Source organism: Spinacia oleracea, chromosome 2 (genome assembly GCF_020520425.1).
Source record: "Spinacia oleracea cultivar Varoflay chromosome 2, BTI_SOV_V1, whole genome shotgun sequence".
Classification (NCBI taxonomy): domain Eukaryota; kingdom Viridiplantae; phylum Streptophyta; class Magnoliopsida; order Caryophyllales; family Amaranthaceae; genus Spinacia; species Spinacia oleracea.
Genome location: NC_079488.1, coordinates 2,600,126 through 2,615,115, shown reverse-complemented (window position 1 = coordinate 2,615,115; position 14,990 = coordinate 2,600,126). Strand labels below are relative to the sequence as shown.

Genomic DNA, 14,990 nt, shown 5'->3' with positions numbered 1-14,990 from the left:
GTGTGTCAATATGTGTAATGGTCTCTAAAGACGTTAGTGGTTTAATAGTTTGTATTTAGTTTGTAGAACTCTTAGTTATGCAAGTTTTAATATGTCAAAAAAAACCAAAGTTTTGCTCATTTAAGGGGTAATGTTTTAGGTACACCAATTGTACAATGAACAATTGAGCATGGTACAACTAATTAGGCTATTTCCTTTTCTATGTGCTAGCTTTGTATATTATGAGTCGTGTGACTAAAAATAGTCTTGGTTGTACCCGTGATACGGTTTACGCCTCTGATCCGTGTAGAGGAGTTTCAAACATTGAATAAAATGAGGAAGTTTCTACCATGCATGGACGCTGTGGTCTGGTGATTTGGTCTGTATGAGCTTGTATCATGGATGTTTTGGTCTAACCTTTTTGGGTCTGAAATAAGCTATAAGGGCATTACAATAACAAAGCAAGGGCCAAAGAGAAGGTGTTGTTCTCTTCGCTTGATGTGGTTTGGTTTTTTTAGTTTCTGGTCTGGTCTGGTCTAATAAGCAATATGAATAAAGGGAAGAGAACAAAGCGTCAGACCTCGTTGGTAGATGTTTGGTCTCTAACTCAGAATTTTGTACCCTAATCATCCTTGAATATGAAGTATACAATATAGACTGAACTGTAGAACTAATATATGAAGTATAGAATGCATGTTCATGTTGTCCACTGTTGTCACATGTTATACATGTTGATCATTATGCCCTCGACTGTATATAGCCTTCAATTAAACAATTTGGCAAATATTATTTAGTAGTTGGATGCATGAGATGGATTATACACTGTGGTAAGAAACCAAATTATCTAATTTGGGTGCATACATTGCATTCTCTATGAATGCATAAATCTATTCAAGTATTATTCGAAATAAGCAACCTATATTGTGAACTTGATATAAATGTACTAATGAATGAAAAAGGCATAATGGTCATCATATCACCTATTTTTATTCAATGTCAAGTTCATGCATCTGAATCTGAAAACTGTTGGACATTGTGTGGTGCAGCATTCATATGCAGTGGATGATAAGAATATCCACCACCACCGCCACCGGACACGGGCACAGGAAAACCAATCCCGGTTGCTGATACCGGTGGTTGTGGTTGACCTCCACCACCAGGGCGGTGGTGGTGGTTGTTGATAGCGACTCTTTCGAGGGACTGCACCTGACCCTTCAAGAATTTAACATAGTGGATAGCTTCATCTAACATGGAAGCAGTATCCATCTTTGTACCTCCTGGGACAAGTCTTTGCAGGATCCTTATCTTCTCACTGATCCTCTCTCTCCTATGGCGGGCTGCAACACTCTGCGGGTCCTTGGAAATCCTAACGTTCCGCCTCTTCGGTGGCTTCACTGCTTCCGGGTCGATGTAGATGGGTTGCATTGCTGCTATCCTGAATATCATCTCTCTCATTGCTGCCATTGATGTTTGCTTCTGTGGAATGGAAGCTCCATTTTCATCCCTATATGAAGGTAACAAATTAGGTACACTATTATTGTTACTGTTATTGTTGTTGCTGTTGTTGTTGGTGGTAAAGGATATAGTAGTTTGTGGAGTATTGAAGAATGTTGGTGAGTTAAAATGTTGAGGCACCCCATTAAACGACATCATTGCACTCGTGTCGGCGTAGGGCGGACTACCGCCTCCGCTGTTACCGGAGGCGGTAGCCTTGCCCATGTGCATCGTCATCAACATCATCTCGATTTGCTCATCTGATGTAGACTTTAATAGGTCAATGTCCATCTTTTAATACCCTAGAAGTAGGCTAAGCGATAAAGGGCTAAGTTTTCCCTATATCTAGGGATGCGCGCAATCGAGTGATTGGAGAAAGGTGAGGAGTGAAGAGAAGGGCAGGGAATGGGGAAGGTTAAAGAGAAGAGAGTGTAGACTGAGAGTTTGTATCAGAGACTCTGAGTGAAGAGGAAGAACAAAAAGATAATAGTGATAAAAAGAGAGAATTTTAAAAAAAATAAAATTGATGTTTTGGAACAGTATTCATTAAGTAAAGAAATTGGTATATATAAAGAAAAACCAATCAAAATTTTAAAAATGTACAAGTTGTAAATATTTTATTTTATCTCTTGATAAAAAAAATTGAATATTTTATTATATCTCGAAAATAATTGAATTTTAAGATGATAAATGCTCCCTCTGCATAAAGCATTCACTTTTACATTATCACAAAGTTGTTGATTGTGGAATTAATTTGTTTGTTTTTATATATTATAATAAATAAATATATCCTTGTGACCTTATCTTATGCCGAATATATAATAGAGAGGCGAATAATGTATAATAGAAACTTGGAAAATAATATGATGGCGGTTAGCCTGCAAACTTGCTACCGTAAGGGGAGTCAAGTTGAAATTTGGTATGCTTATTATATAGCAAGAAAGTTCACATTAAAATTGATATATGTGGGCCATATCAAATCTAATCGCGTATCCTGAAGAAACATTTAACCTAAAAAACAATACTCCCTCCGTCCCTAAAAGATTATCCCAATTTCTTTTTCACTCTGTCTCTTCGAGTTTGCCCCATACCATTTATTTATAGTACATGATCCTCACATGTCTCCTCTCAGTGCTCTCACAGTCTATTATTTAAATTAGCCAAATGACAAGATTACAAACTTACTTGCTTTTCTTTTGCCTTGTTTCTTAACAAAGTGGACGGACGGGGGGAGTAATATTTTTTTAAAGAAACTGTCGATAATTTAACCTTTTTTGGCTTTTGATCAGTATTAGCACGAGTTAATGTCTGTCTGCCCTGGGGTAGCTCATGATCTCGAGTCATGGGGCTTGTAAGAAAATAGTGTGCTCCAATTTCAGCACAACTATCTGCAGCAGTAACATTTATTCCCATCATTGCAGGTGTATAGTTGGATTCGACCTACTTTTATAGTCTGTTTTATATTATGTAGTAGTTTTTTCAGGGCTGGCTATAGCTAGCTTTTTATGCATGGGTTGGACTGTTAAGAGTTTATATTACTGCATGCATGTGTTCAGCTATGGTGAACTTCAGTTTGTGCATACTGACAAATATGGAGTAGTATCTTACTCCTACTAGGTAGAATGTCTTAGGTGGCGTTACGGTGTCCAAGACTTCAGGATTGAATCATGTTGACGTACATACATCATTGATCGTCGTCCCCGTAAACTCTTTTGTACTACCTCCGTTTCAAAATGATCTTTATATTTTCTGTTTGAGTCCGTTTCATAATGTTCTTTACCTTGTGTTTTATTCTATTTTTGGAAAATAAAAATTTACTATCTTACCCCTTTTACTCCACAAAATTTACTAACTTTCCAATCACTTTCTCTTTATTTATTTATTTATTTTCTTACAGCTACCCATATTTTTACACAGCTATCTTACTTTATCCGTATTTATTATATTCTTATTGATTTGCAGGTATAAAAATTGTGGACTTGAGCTACTTTTTCTCGGTACGTATAGTCTATTTATGTTGGTTTTTTTTCTGGGCTAGCTAGCTAGCTTTCTATGGGTTGGACTGTTTGGAGTTTATATTACTGCATGGGTTCGGCTGTGGACAGCTAATAAGGTGAACTGAACTACAGTTTGTGCATGCTGACAAACATTAGTATCTTACTCCTACTAGTTAGAGTCTTAGGCGGCGGTACCGGTACGGTGTCCAAGACTTCAGGATCGAATCATGTTGACGAGTTGATGTACATCATTGCTCATATATTGTCCAGTGACGTCTTTTGTATGTGTTTAGAGGTTATATCACTGTCAATAGTTGTGGACAGCTTATGGTGAAGTGGTGATTGAACTACAATTTGTGCATGGCTGCATATATGCATGCATGCTAACAGTAACAGAAGAAAATAATATACAGTAGTTTTTTTTTAAAAAAATTCAGGGAGGGTATGGATGGTTTGTAGAAAAGGTGTTCTTGTACAAAAACATGCAGTAGTAGTTCTTAATCATGTTGATGTACATCATTGATCATTTTCCCGTGAACTCTTTTGTATGTGTTAGAGGTTATATCACTGTCATTGGTTGTGTACAGCTAGGTTGTACAGATACGGATACGGGAAATCGGAACGGATACGGATAAGAGGATGCGGGAAAAGGGGGAAAGCGCGAGAATCAAAGGTTGGTACCATAGGGTGATAAGCCCGGAAACGCGTTTCGCCTTGTCGGAGTGTCTCATGTCAGACACGTTTTGGGAACGGTTAGTCATATTTTTTTGCCAGTGTCCGTGCTATGATTGGATAGCTTATGGTGAAGTGGTGAACTATAATTTGTGAATGGCTGCATATTTGCATAATTGCATGCATGCTTCTAACAGAAAAGAAAAAATACACAGTAGTTTTTGGAGGATAACACACAAACAGCGCATGATTGAAGAATACTTGAACTGCTAATACTGTGAAAATTATTAGGTGTACTTTCGTGCATTTTATGTCCATTGGTGGTCTCTATACCGTGCGTCCGGGGGCATGCAATATGTAATACTAATATTATACATTTGTACTTGGCTGTAATAATATTTTAAAGGAAAATAATAATTGGAGAATGAAGAGACAACATGCACAATTATAATTAGTTTATACACACGGGATTATGATGTGCATTATTTTCTCACTTAATGTTCATTTCATCATATCTGCAAGTTTATGTTTTTGTTTATAGAATCATACTTAATGTTATTTTATTTTGAGATGTTTGTTATTTTTTGATGGACAAATCTTCATTTTATAAATGAATTAAGATGAACTATGTTATTTTATTTTGAACTATATTCGTGCTCATGCATTCAGCATTCATCATGTTGGCTACATGACAGGCTAAATCGCACTCCTATCAAAGATAAACCTAACGTTCACCAACTAAAAATATAGTAAGGGAAGCAGGGATCGTATCCACAGGGAAACAATGTTCTTTCTACTATTAATTAACTAATCTAGACTACTGGTAACAAAGAGTTGGATTGGTTTGTATATTAAACTAAAGCAAATAATCAAATCGGAAAATAACAATATTAAAGGAATCTAGGGCAGCAGTTCACCATAAATGCAGACCGGGATTGGACAACGAACAATGACAATCAATTAACAATCATAACTAGGAAAACATGCATCTCTCGAATCTTATGAATTCCTTAGGATAGAACAACTAGCGGGCTCTCGCTACGTACTAGAAATAATTCCTATCTAATAGCCACAGACCAAAAACATCAGATTTATACCTCTCGGCGCATAATCCAAGGTTAATCAAACTCAAATCAAAATAGTCCGGCCGAACAGAATTGACGAGCAATAATAATAAGCTATAGAAATTATAATCAATCAATCAATAATCAAGCCCACATATAATCCCAATCATGCATTCATGGATCCCCTAAACCCTAGAAATTAAACTACTCACTCATGATAATAAATAACAAAGCAATTAGCATAATGGAAAACATGATCAAGCAATAAGATAAATTAAAGCAAGAAACAATACCGACTTGAAGAACAATGGAATAATAAAGCTTGAATCTTTGATTAAAATTAAAACTAAGTGTTTGGAGAAAATAGAGAGAACTAAAATAGACTAAGTAATTAGAAAACTAGAAAAAAAGATGTCACTAAAAATATAAGGGGCTAGTATTTATAGTTTGCCCAAAATAGAGCCCAAAATCGGAAATAAAATCTCGCGAAATACGCTGGAGGTTGGCGTGGCCCGATCGGGCGACACTTCGCCCGATCGGGCGATGTGCTCGATAGTCGGCCCGATCGGGCGAAATTCCGCCCGATCGGGCGGTTGCAAAATGCCCAGAACAGCGCCCAGAATGACCGCCCGATCCGGATCGGGCGAAGCCCGCCCGATCGGGCGCGTGTTGAAACTGCACGATCCTCTATCTTAAAAACACCATATCTCCTTCGTTATAAGTTGGAATTAGGCGAGTGACCACTCGTTGGAAAGCTCTTGAAGTCTAGACTCCAACCCAATTTGAATCGCTGCATTTGGAGTTGTATAACTCGAGTTATGATCAAAAGAGTGGACGACATTCAGTTTTCTACTTCTTTCACTATTCGCTTTGCATGCAAATTCTTCCAACTCAATGTTTGCGCTCTCGAAAGTATATAATCTCTTGTATTGATTCAAATGAGTAGGAAATGCACAAAAATATGCTAATTCCTACAATGATGAACCTGAAACTACAAACACACTACAAGGAGCACATTAGTACTAAAATCGCTCCGAAGAGCTCATTTGAGATCAAAAAGTACTAAGGGACGGGGGTAAAAACTCTATATAAAACGCATATATCAAACTCCCCCAAGCTAGATCCTTGCTTGTCCCTAAGCAAGGAAATCATCGATGAATACATAAATCAACTTCACCCCAAACACATCTTAAAACAATGGATACGATTCAAAGTAAAATTCAACAAGCATGCATCAATGCCAACCAATTAAAGCCATTCGACCACAAATCCTCCCTAACAATCGTCACGCAGAGCAAACCACAAGTGCACAATGGAATTCAAGACTAGTGCTCACACACTCTTCACTCATTTATGTGGCGGGTAAAAGATGTACCCGTTCGCTCTCCTCCCAATATGTATGTGAACAATGCCCTCCCAAACTCACAACACTCGTGTGTTTAAAAGAACATGCACTCAACCTAATAGTCGACTCGGAATATGTCATGTCATAACTTGCATTGATAAACAACTACTTTCACATTAATATGACTCTATGCACAAAGGTCGGAAGGTCTTCAAATCTTGTAATGATAGGCTTAGGTAGGGGTGCGGTAAATTTGGGTAAAATGTGAGCTTAAAGCCTTGGCTTTGGGGAGCATGAATCCTAAATACAACCACGATCAAACAAAATAATGAACACAACTCTCCCGCTCAACACATGATGAAACAACGAACACCAACACCATACTTTCTTGCCTTTTTCACAATTTCAAAAAAACAATCACTCATAAGGATACGAAATTGCAAAACTTGATTGAAACAACACTTTGAACCTTTTCTGAGAGTAATAGATTTTTTCTCTTTTTTTTTTTTTCAAACTCTCTCCCTTTTTTTTTCTTTTCTTTTAGAAACCTTCACATTTGTTTTGTTCTTTCATCTTTTCTTTTTATTTTCAACTTATTTTCAACAACAAACACGATAAGACGAACTCCCTTTTCAACAATCACTTTGTGCTCAAAATGTAGCACACTACAACTCCCTCACCTCACTACTATTAGCTCCCCCAAGCTAGGCTTGGGAACAGTAACCAATGGGGTTTTAACAGGCTTGTAATGTGGCTAGTCACCGAATAAAAGGGCACAAGCAACAACATGGGAAGAAAAAGAGGGAAGAAATGTATCTAAATTCATCTGAAGGCTACCTAAACAGAAAAATGCTTTCGTCCTTCACAATGTGCATGTATGTGAGTCATAAAACGCTACTAACAGTCGCAAATCAATACTCAAAATCAATGACACACCAGGAAGCTATCACACATCCTAACCAAATCAACTAGCCAAGCACCAAGTCCACAAATAGTTAGTCAGTGTTGACTCATGTCAAGGCATCAAAGTAATCGAATCTCAAATCATGGTTAACAAATCAACAATGCTCGTCATCAAAAACCAAGAATCAAAACAGTTTTCAATCAAGGGGCACAGGGAAGCATGGTTTTGTATTCATCGGGACGTATTTTTGTTTTTTTGTTTTTTTTCAAAAGCGATAAACTACTCTAGAAAGCAATAACACATACCTCCCCCAAGCCAAACTTAGCAATGTCCTCAGTGCTTGAAGGAGTGGAGATCGAGGGTCGCAATCTTCATTGAACCCCTCCGGCTCCAACTCTTATGTGCCTCCCTCAAAGCGATTGATTAATAAATAACCAACCAACGAGCGCAGAAGCTTGTCATGCGCACTCGCACATCTTTCGTGCAATAAGACATGCACGATAATCAACAACAACATTTGCATAAAGTCCGAATGAGCTCTATGCCAGTAAAGAGTAGGATGCCTAAAGGAAGAAGAAAAATGCTTTCGTCCTTCACAATGTGCATGTATACCTAAACAGAAAAATGCTTTCGTCCTTCACAATGTGCATGTATGTGAGTCATAAAACGCTACTAACAGTCGCAAATCAATACTCAAAATCAATGACACACCAGGAAGCTATCACACATCCTAACCAAATCAACTAGCCAAGCACCAAGTCCACAAATAGTTAGTCAGTGTTGACTCATGTCAAGGCATCAAAGTAATCGAATCTCAAATCATGGTTAACAAATCAACAATGCTCGTCATCAAAAACCAAGAATCAAAACAGTTTTCAATCAAGGGGCACAGGGAAGCATGGTTTTGTATTCATCGGGACGTATTTTTGTTTTTTTGTTTTTTTTCAAAAGCGATAAACTACTCTAGAAAGCAATAACACATACCTCCCCCAAGCCAAACTTAGCAATGTCCTCAGTGCTTGAAGGAGTGGAGATCGAGGGTCGCAATCTTCATTGAACCCCTCCGGCTCCAACTCTTATGTGCCTCCCTCAAAGCGATTGATTAATAAATAACCAACCAACGAGCGCAGAAGCTTGTCATGCGCACTCGCACATCTTTCGTGCAATAAGACATGCACGATAATCAACAACAACATTTGCATAAAGTCCGAATGAGCTCTATGCCAGTAAAGAGTAGGATGCCTAAAGGAAGAAGAACAAAAAGAAAAAACAATAATAAAAGAAGAATAATAAAATGAAGGAAAAGGGAAAGTAGGCATACTCTCCTTATGGAAGTTGTTTTCGCGGACTATTGATTCTTCAACCTCAATGATCAATGAAATAGCTCTCTCTGTGTTTTGGAATTCATGGTGGACAGGCTCTTCACCATATAGAGCTCTCTGCAAAGCATCCACCTCTTCTTTGTAAGTATTGTAAGTACCTGCAAAAGATTCACAAAGAGGAACTGACTCTATTGGGTCATTGGGCTTTTGATTTTCGTGGGGAGGAGGAAGATCCTCAAGCAAAGGTTTTATGAGGAAAGAGAAGGGGAGTGAGACGGTGTAAACGGGGCTAAGATTAACCCTTCCTGGACTTGGAATATGAGGGGTAGGGGTTGGCACAACAACAAGGATTTTATCAACTTCAACTTCCTCATGGACTTGCTCTATAACATATGACTTTTCAGTTTCAACAAATCCTTCATCCATTGATCCAACAGTCACATCATCATCCTCCAACTCATCCTCAACCTCTGTTATAAGTTCCTCCCACTCATGGTTGCCTATGGGTTCACTCAGTTGACCCCCATCCCCAACACAACTCGAATCATTATTTTCAATAATTTCTTGAACTTTTCTAAATCTCTCAAGAGTAGCCTTACTAGCTTTAATAATGTCCTTAGTAGTCTCTTGAGATCTAGTACACTGAATCTCAATCTCGGAGTTTAATCTTCTTAATTCCTCTAAGAAGCTATCTCTGTTTTCTGATTCGGGTTGAACAGGATTGGGCATGGGTTCACAATAATACACGGGAGAAGCAACAGTGGAATCATGAGACAAAACATTGATATCCATGCAAGGGTTAGATAAGCCATTCAAATATGCATGATTGTCATAAAGATTAGAATGCACCTCATTATAACAAGTATTCAAGGGAGAGGGGGTAGAAACATGTAGATTATGCTCATAATTTGGATTAGCACATGGAACATGAATGACCATTTCACGCTCATACGAATCCCTTGCAAACCACATATAGTAATTCCACATATCATCCAAAGACAAGGCTCGAAAATCACCATTAAATCTACTTTCTATCACATTCCTTGTATACTCATTTAAACCACCATAAGCAAAACCACAAGAATCCCAAAGATTAAGATTTTGGTAACCAATAAAATCATTTAGCCTATCGAAATACACCCAAAAAGGCTCATTTACAAATTGAGGGAAAGAATAATAATCCATTTTTTTAGGGGAAAAATAGTAAAAAATAAAAATAAAAAATAAAATAAAATAAACTAAAGAAAATAAAACATATACATGGTCTAAAAGAACTGGAAGTTCTATGAGACTCAAGAAAATAATCTAGATCATAAAATTAATAGCAGAAAATTAAACCGTTTCCCCGGCAACGACGCCAAAATTTGACAGGCTAAATCGCACTCCTATCAAAGATAAACCTAACGTTCACCAACTAAAAATATAGTAAGGGAAGCAGGGATCGTATCCACAGGGAAACAATGTTCTTTCTACTATTAATTAACTAATCTAGACTACTGGTAACAAAGAGTTGGATTGGTTTGTATATTAAACTAAAGCAAATAATCAAATCGGAAAATAACAATATTAAAGGAATCTAGGGCAGCAGTTCACCATAAATGCAGACCGGGATTGGACAACGAACAATGACAATCAATTAACAATCATAACTAGGAAAACATGCATCTCTCGAATCTTATGAATTCCTTAGGATAGAACAACTAGCGGGCTCTCGCTACGTACTAGAAATAATTCCTATCTAATAGCCACAGACCAAAAACATCAGATTTATACCTCTCGGCGCATAATCCAAGGTTAATCAAACTCAAATCAAAATAGTCCGGCCGAACAGAATTGACGAGCAATAATAATAAGCTATAGAAATTATAATCAATCAATCAATAATCAAGCCCACATATAATCCCAATCATGCATTCATGGATCCCCTAAACCCTAGAAATTAAACTACTCACTCATGATAATAAATAACAAAGCAATTAGCATAATGGAAAACATGATCAAGCAATAAGATAAATTAAAGCAAGAAACAATACCGACTTGAAGAACAATGGAATAATAAAGCTTGAATCTTTGATTAAAATTAAAACTAAGTGTTTGGAGAAAATAGAGAGAACTAAAATAGACTAAGTAATTAGAAAACTAGAAAAAAAGATGTCACTAAAAATATAAGGGGCTAGTATTTATAGTTTGCCCAAAATAGAGCCCAAAATCGGAAATAAAATCTCGCGAAATACGCTGGAGGTTGGCGTGGCCCGATCGGGCGACACTTGAAACTGCACGATCCTCTATCTTAAAAACACCATATTTCCTTCGTTATAAGTTGGAATTAGGCGAGTGACCACTCGTTGGAAAGCTCTTGAAGTCTAGACTCCAACCCAATTTGAATCGCTGCATTTGGAGTTGTATAACTCGAGTTATGATCAAAAGAGTGGACGACATTCAGTTTTCTACTTCTTTCACTATTCGCTTTGCATGCAAATTCTTCCAACTCAATGTTTGCGCTCTCGAAAGTATATAATCTCTTGTATTGATTCAAATGAGTAGGAAATGCACAAAAATATGCTAATTCCTACAATGATGAACCTGAAACTACAAACACACTACAAGGAGCACATTAGTACTAAAATCGCTCCGAAGAGCTCATTTGAGATCAAAAAGTACTAAGGGACGGGGGTAAAAACTCTATATAAAACGCATATATCACTACACCTGTGGGTTCTAATTTACGCAACAGTCAAGCTGTCGGTTTTGTTTTTTTTGGTGTGAATGAGCCACGATTACGGTACAGATACAAACGGGCGCAGGGAGATTCGTACCTGAGACTTAATTATCGTACATAAACTTCATTCTTCATCACTAGGTCAAGATCTCATCGGTAAAGTCAAGCTATCTGTGAGGTATTAATAACCAGTTTAGGTTTGTTTATTTTACATGATTTCTTTTTTAATTGCAAAGATCCTGAGAAAAACAGTCTAAGTTGTATTATTTTTATTTTGGTTACCTTTTATAATGATCATTGTGTTTGTAATGGCCTTTCAAACTCCTGCATCTTCATCCTCTTATTTGATTTAATTGGATTTTATTTTTGAAAAAATATTCTTTGGAATATACATGGAGCTAAGAATCGAAACCTCGAGCTATTGCAGGGTTATATTGCTCCTCTTGGAAAATAAAAGGTACTGGATTGAGATGTTAGCAAACGTGAAAGTCAAAGCGGTGCAACTGTTCCACAACGGAGGAAGTACACATTATATTGTTAATTTTTAATATGAATTTTTATCGTATTATTACAAGATTGACTTGCTGTTAGATTATGAGTCATCTAGTATTGTTATTCGATTAATTATTTTAGTGATATATGGATTGTAAGAATCCAAATAAGTTCAATTAATCATTTTAGTGATAATATGGATTATTAGAATCCAAATAAGTTCAATGAATAGGGTGCGTTGGTACGAAACTTTATTTGGTTATAAGTGATATGAAAGCGTTGGTCTAGTATCTAATTATCTGAAGATTATCTTCATTGCTCAAGATGCTCAATAGTGTCAAAAATAAGGGTTACAAAAGAGCATCCTACATGACTTGAAAGGTTCTTTTTGTACCCAAAAGTGTTGATATGAAACGGGAGCCTTTGGTATCGAATTTTGGTGAGTTTTTTTTTTGGTGGGCATAATTGCAGTGGTTAACATAACTAGGACTTAACTATAGCATTGGTGTCAAGTGGCAACATAGAGTTGGCTTAAGTGGTAAGCAGCTTGATGCCGCTTAAGGGATGTTACGGGTTTGATTCTCGCTATTTCTTGTTGGGTGACTCATCCATCATAACAAAGGTGTGTGACCCGGGTCGAATCTGGATGTTGTCGGAGCTAGGCTTCGGTGAACCGGTTGTGTTATGCGTAAAAAAAACAAAAAAAAAACTATAGCATTGGTGTCAAGAAATACTTGTAACTTGCGGAGCAAAATTTGTTGTTGTATACGAGCACGGGTCAAGATTTTCTTGCGTTGTCGGTTAGAATACATAGAGAAGATGAAAATCTCTTTTACTTTCACAAGAAAGGAACGAGTTTGGAGTATCGTTTTAGGGTTTATGATTTATTTAATTTGCGTTTAATTATATGGTCACCACAATATTTGTAACAACTTGATGACTAATAGAACTAGAAATTCTAGTAAATTTTAGTTACTTTAAGGGGTTTGGACTGTTTTATTATGGTTTATGATTTATTCAACTTGCGTTTAATCATATGGTCATCGTTTATAATTGTAATGTTCATAACAATTCGATGACTAATCCTACTAAAACTAGAAAATCTAGTAAATCTTAACTAATCCATATGCCTATTTAACACCAGGCCCATGGACCTTCGGGTTATATTGATCACCTAGTACTCAATTATGACTTTATAGGACACACTATTAGAAACAGTCCAATATTAGTTCGTTCACATATCATCGATTCCTAGCAAAACATTATGACCATTTTCACTAACTGGGTTGTTAATTTCCGTCATTAATCCAAATCTGTATTTTATGATTGTAATCTTGATTAAACGATATATTCTTTCACAAGCCCCTCTTCGTAGGAATGTGTTGAAAATCAACCTATACATTATGAAGTATCTAAAGTCAACCAACAATGTTTAACAGAAGTTTTTGATCTTTTCACCTTATTCTTATTGTTTATTAGATCAGACTAGAAAACTAGACCAGGTTAAACCAAACTCGATCACTAAAAATAAAATAAAAGCTCATATTACATCAGACTATAAAATAGAAAAATCAGATCAGATCTGTTAAAACATGGGGCCCTTATTTGTTGGGCCAAAATTGAGCAAACCATTATCCCCACTTTTATACAAAGCAAATGAAATGATGGGCTCTTTTATCTCTTTGGGTATCGCTTCTAGGTAATTTTCCCCAAGTGTCAGAAAATACACGTGTCGACATTACAGATATGTTACACCCAATGTGTCAGCGTCAGAAACCATGTGACGATCTTTCATCCCAAAATCACTAATACGCAGCGTTGAAGCCTTGCCAAATAGTTGGGAGGAATTCAATACGCGTCGTTTCATTACCTGCACCTCTAAAAATAAAGATAATTTAAAAGCTGCCTCACTATAGCTTGTCTATAAGTCCCCACTATTTAGTGGGCCCTTGGTAGTGAATCCAATTGGCATGTAGCACATGCTGTTGTTAATCATGTACAATGAACATTTTTTGGTTTGACAATTGTACATTGTACCCTTTTATTTCATGAAGGTAAGAATAGGCGGTTAAATCGGGTCATTGGTTGGTTATGGATCGGGATAATCGATTTGAGTATAATTGGAATGTAGTGTGCGGAGTTGTTGTGCGTATGTGGATTGAACGTGTGAATTATTTTTTTGAGATCACTTTTTTGTAAAAAAAACGGTTGAATCGGGTAGCTTTTGACAACCCTATTAAGATGAAGAATCCTCTTGAACAATATCTCATATAAGTATCTTTAGCATCTTTGCAGGCCAGACTCATTAGAAGTGATGTCGATTATAAGGAAAATTCTTACCTCCAAAAAACTCATAGTAGATTTTGATACCATAAATTTGCAAGGAAAATAAACATTCATTTCCATGGTAATGCTAGTTCATTGAAAATTATATTTTTCTTTATAAATTTTCATTAACTTTTATATTAAGTGGGAATGCAAATTTACGAAGAACAACATCAAGTTTTGACAAAGTTTTATTACTATGGACATCATATGCTATCTATACTAATATATTAAAAGGCGTTTTGAAGAACGTATACGTGTCACGTAGACCTCTGCTTATTACGCCACGTCACCACTAATTAGCATCATGACATTTCATTACAACAAAAAAACATCTAACAGGGATCGAACACAAGTCCTCTTTGTTAAAAATTACACTTCTAATCATCTTAACCAACTACAACTTATGTAATATATTTCTATATAAGCAAATATATTCTTTTTACAATAAACAATACATTGAATAAAAGTGAGTGCAAAAAAGGGAATGATTATTTAATTTATAAATGTACAGTTATTACTTTGAAGAAAAGAATCTGACTTTGTTTAGATTTTTGGATGTGGGGTTTTAGATCTGGGAGGTTGTTGATCGGCCACTAATCTTATGTCACCACCGTAATTTGATGATGACACCATCTCTACGTGCACATAATTAAAAAAAAAAAAAAAAAAAACCC

General features: G+C 36.4%; 1 protein-coding gene across 1 annotated transcript; it reads right to left on the bottom strand.

Annotated features, from left to right (window-relative positions):
• On the bottom strand, positions 1–3,180 carry LOC110779499 (transcription factor HEC1-like). Its single transcript, XM_056836382.1, has one exon. It carries the CDS (start codon positions 1,762–1,764, stop codon positions 982–984), a length of 783 nt encoding a protein of 260 aa, XP_056692360.1. The 5' UTR covers positions 1,765–3,180; the 3' UTR covers positions 1–981.
• Positions 3,181–14,990: the final 11,810 nt, after the last annotated feature.

Coding starts and splice junctions, on each gene's coding strand:
- LOC110779499 (XM_056836382.1), bottom strand. CDS start 1,764: ATGGACATTGACCTATTAAAGTCTACATCAGATGAGCAAATCGAGATG.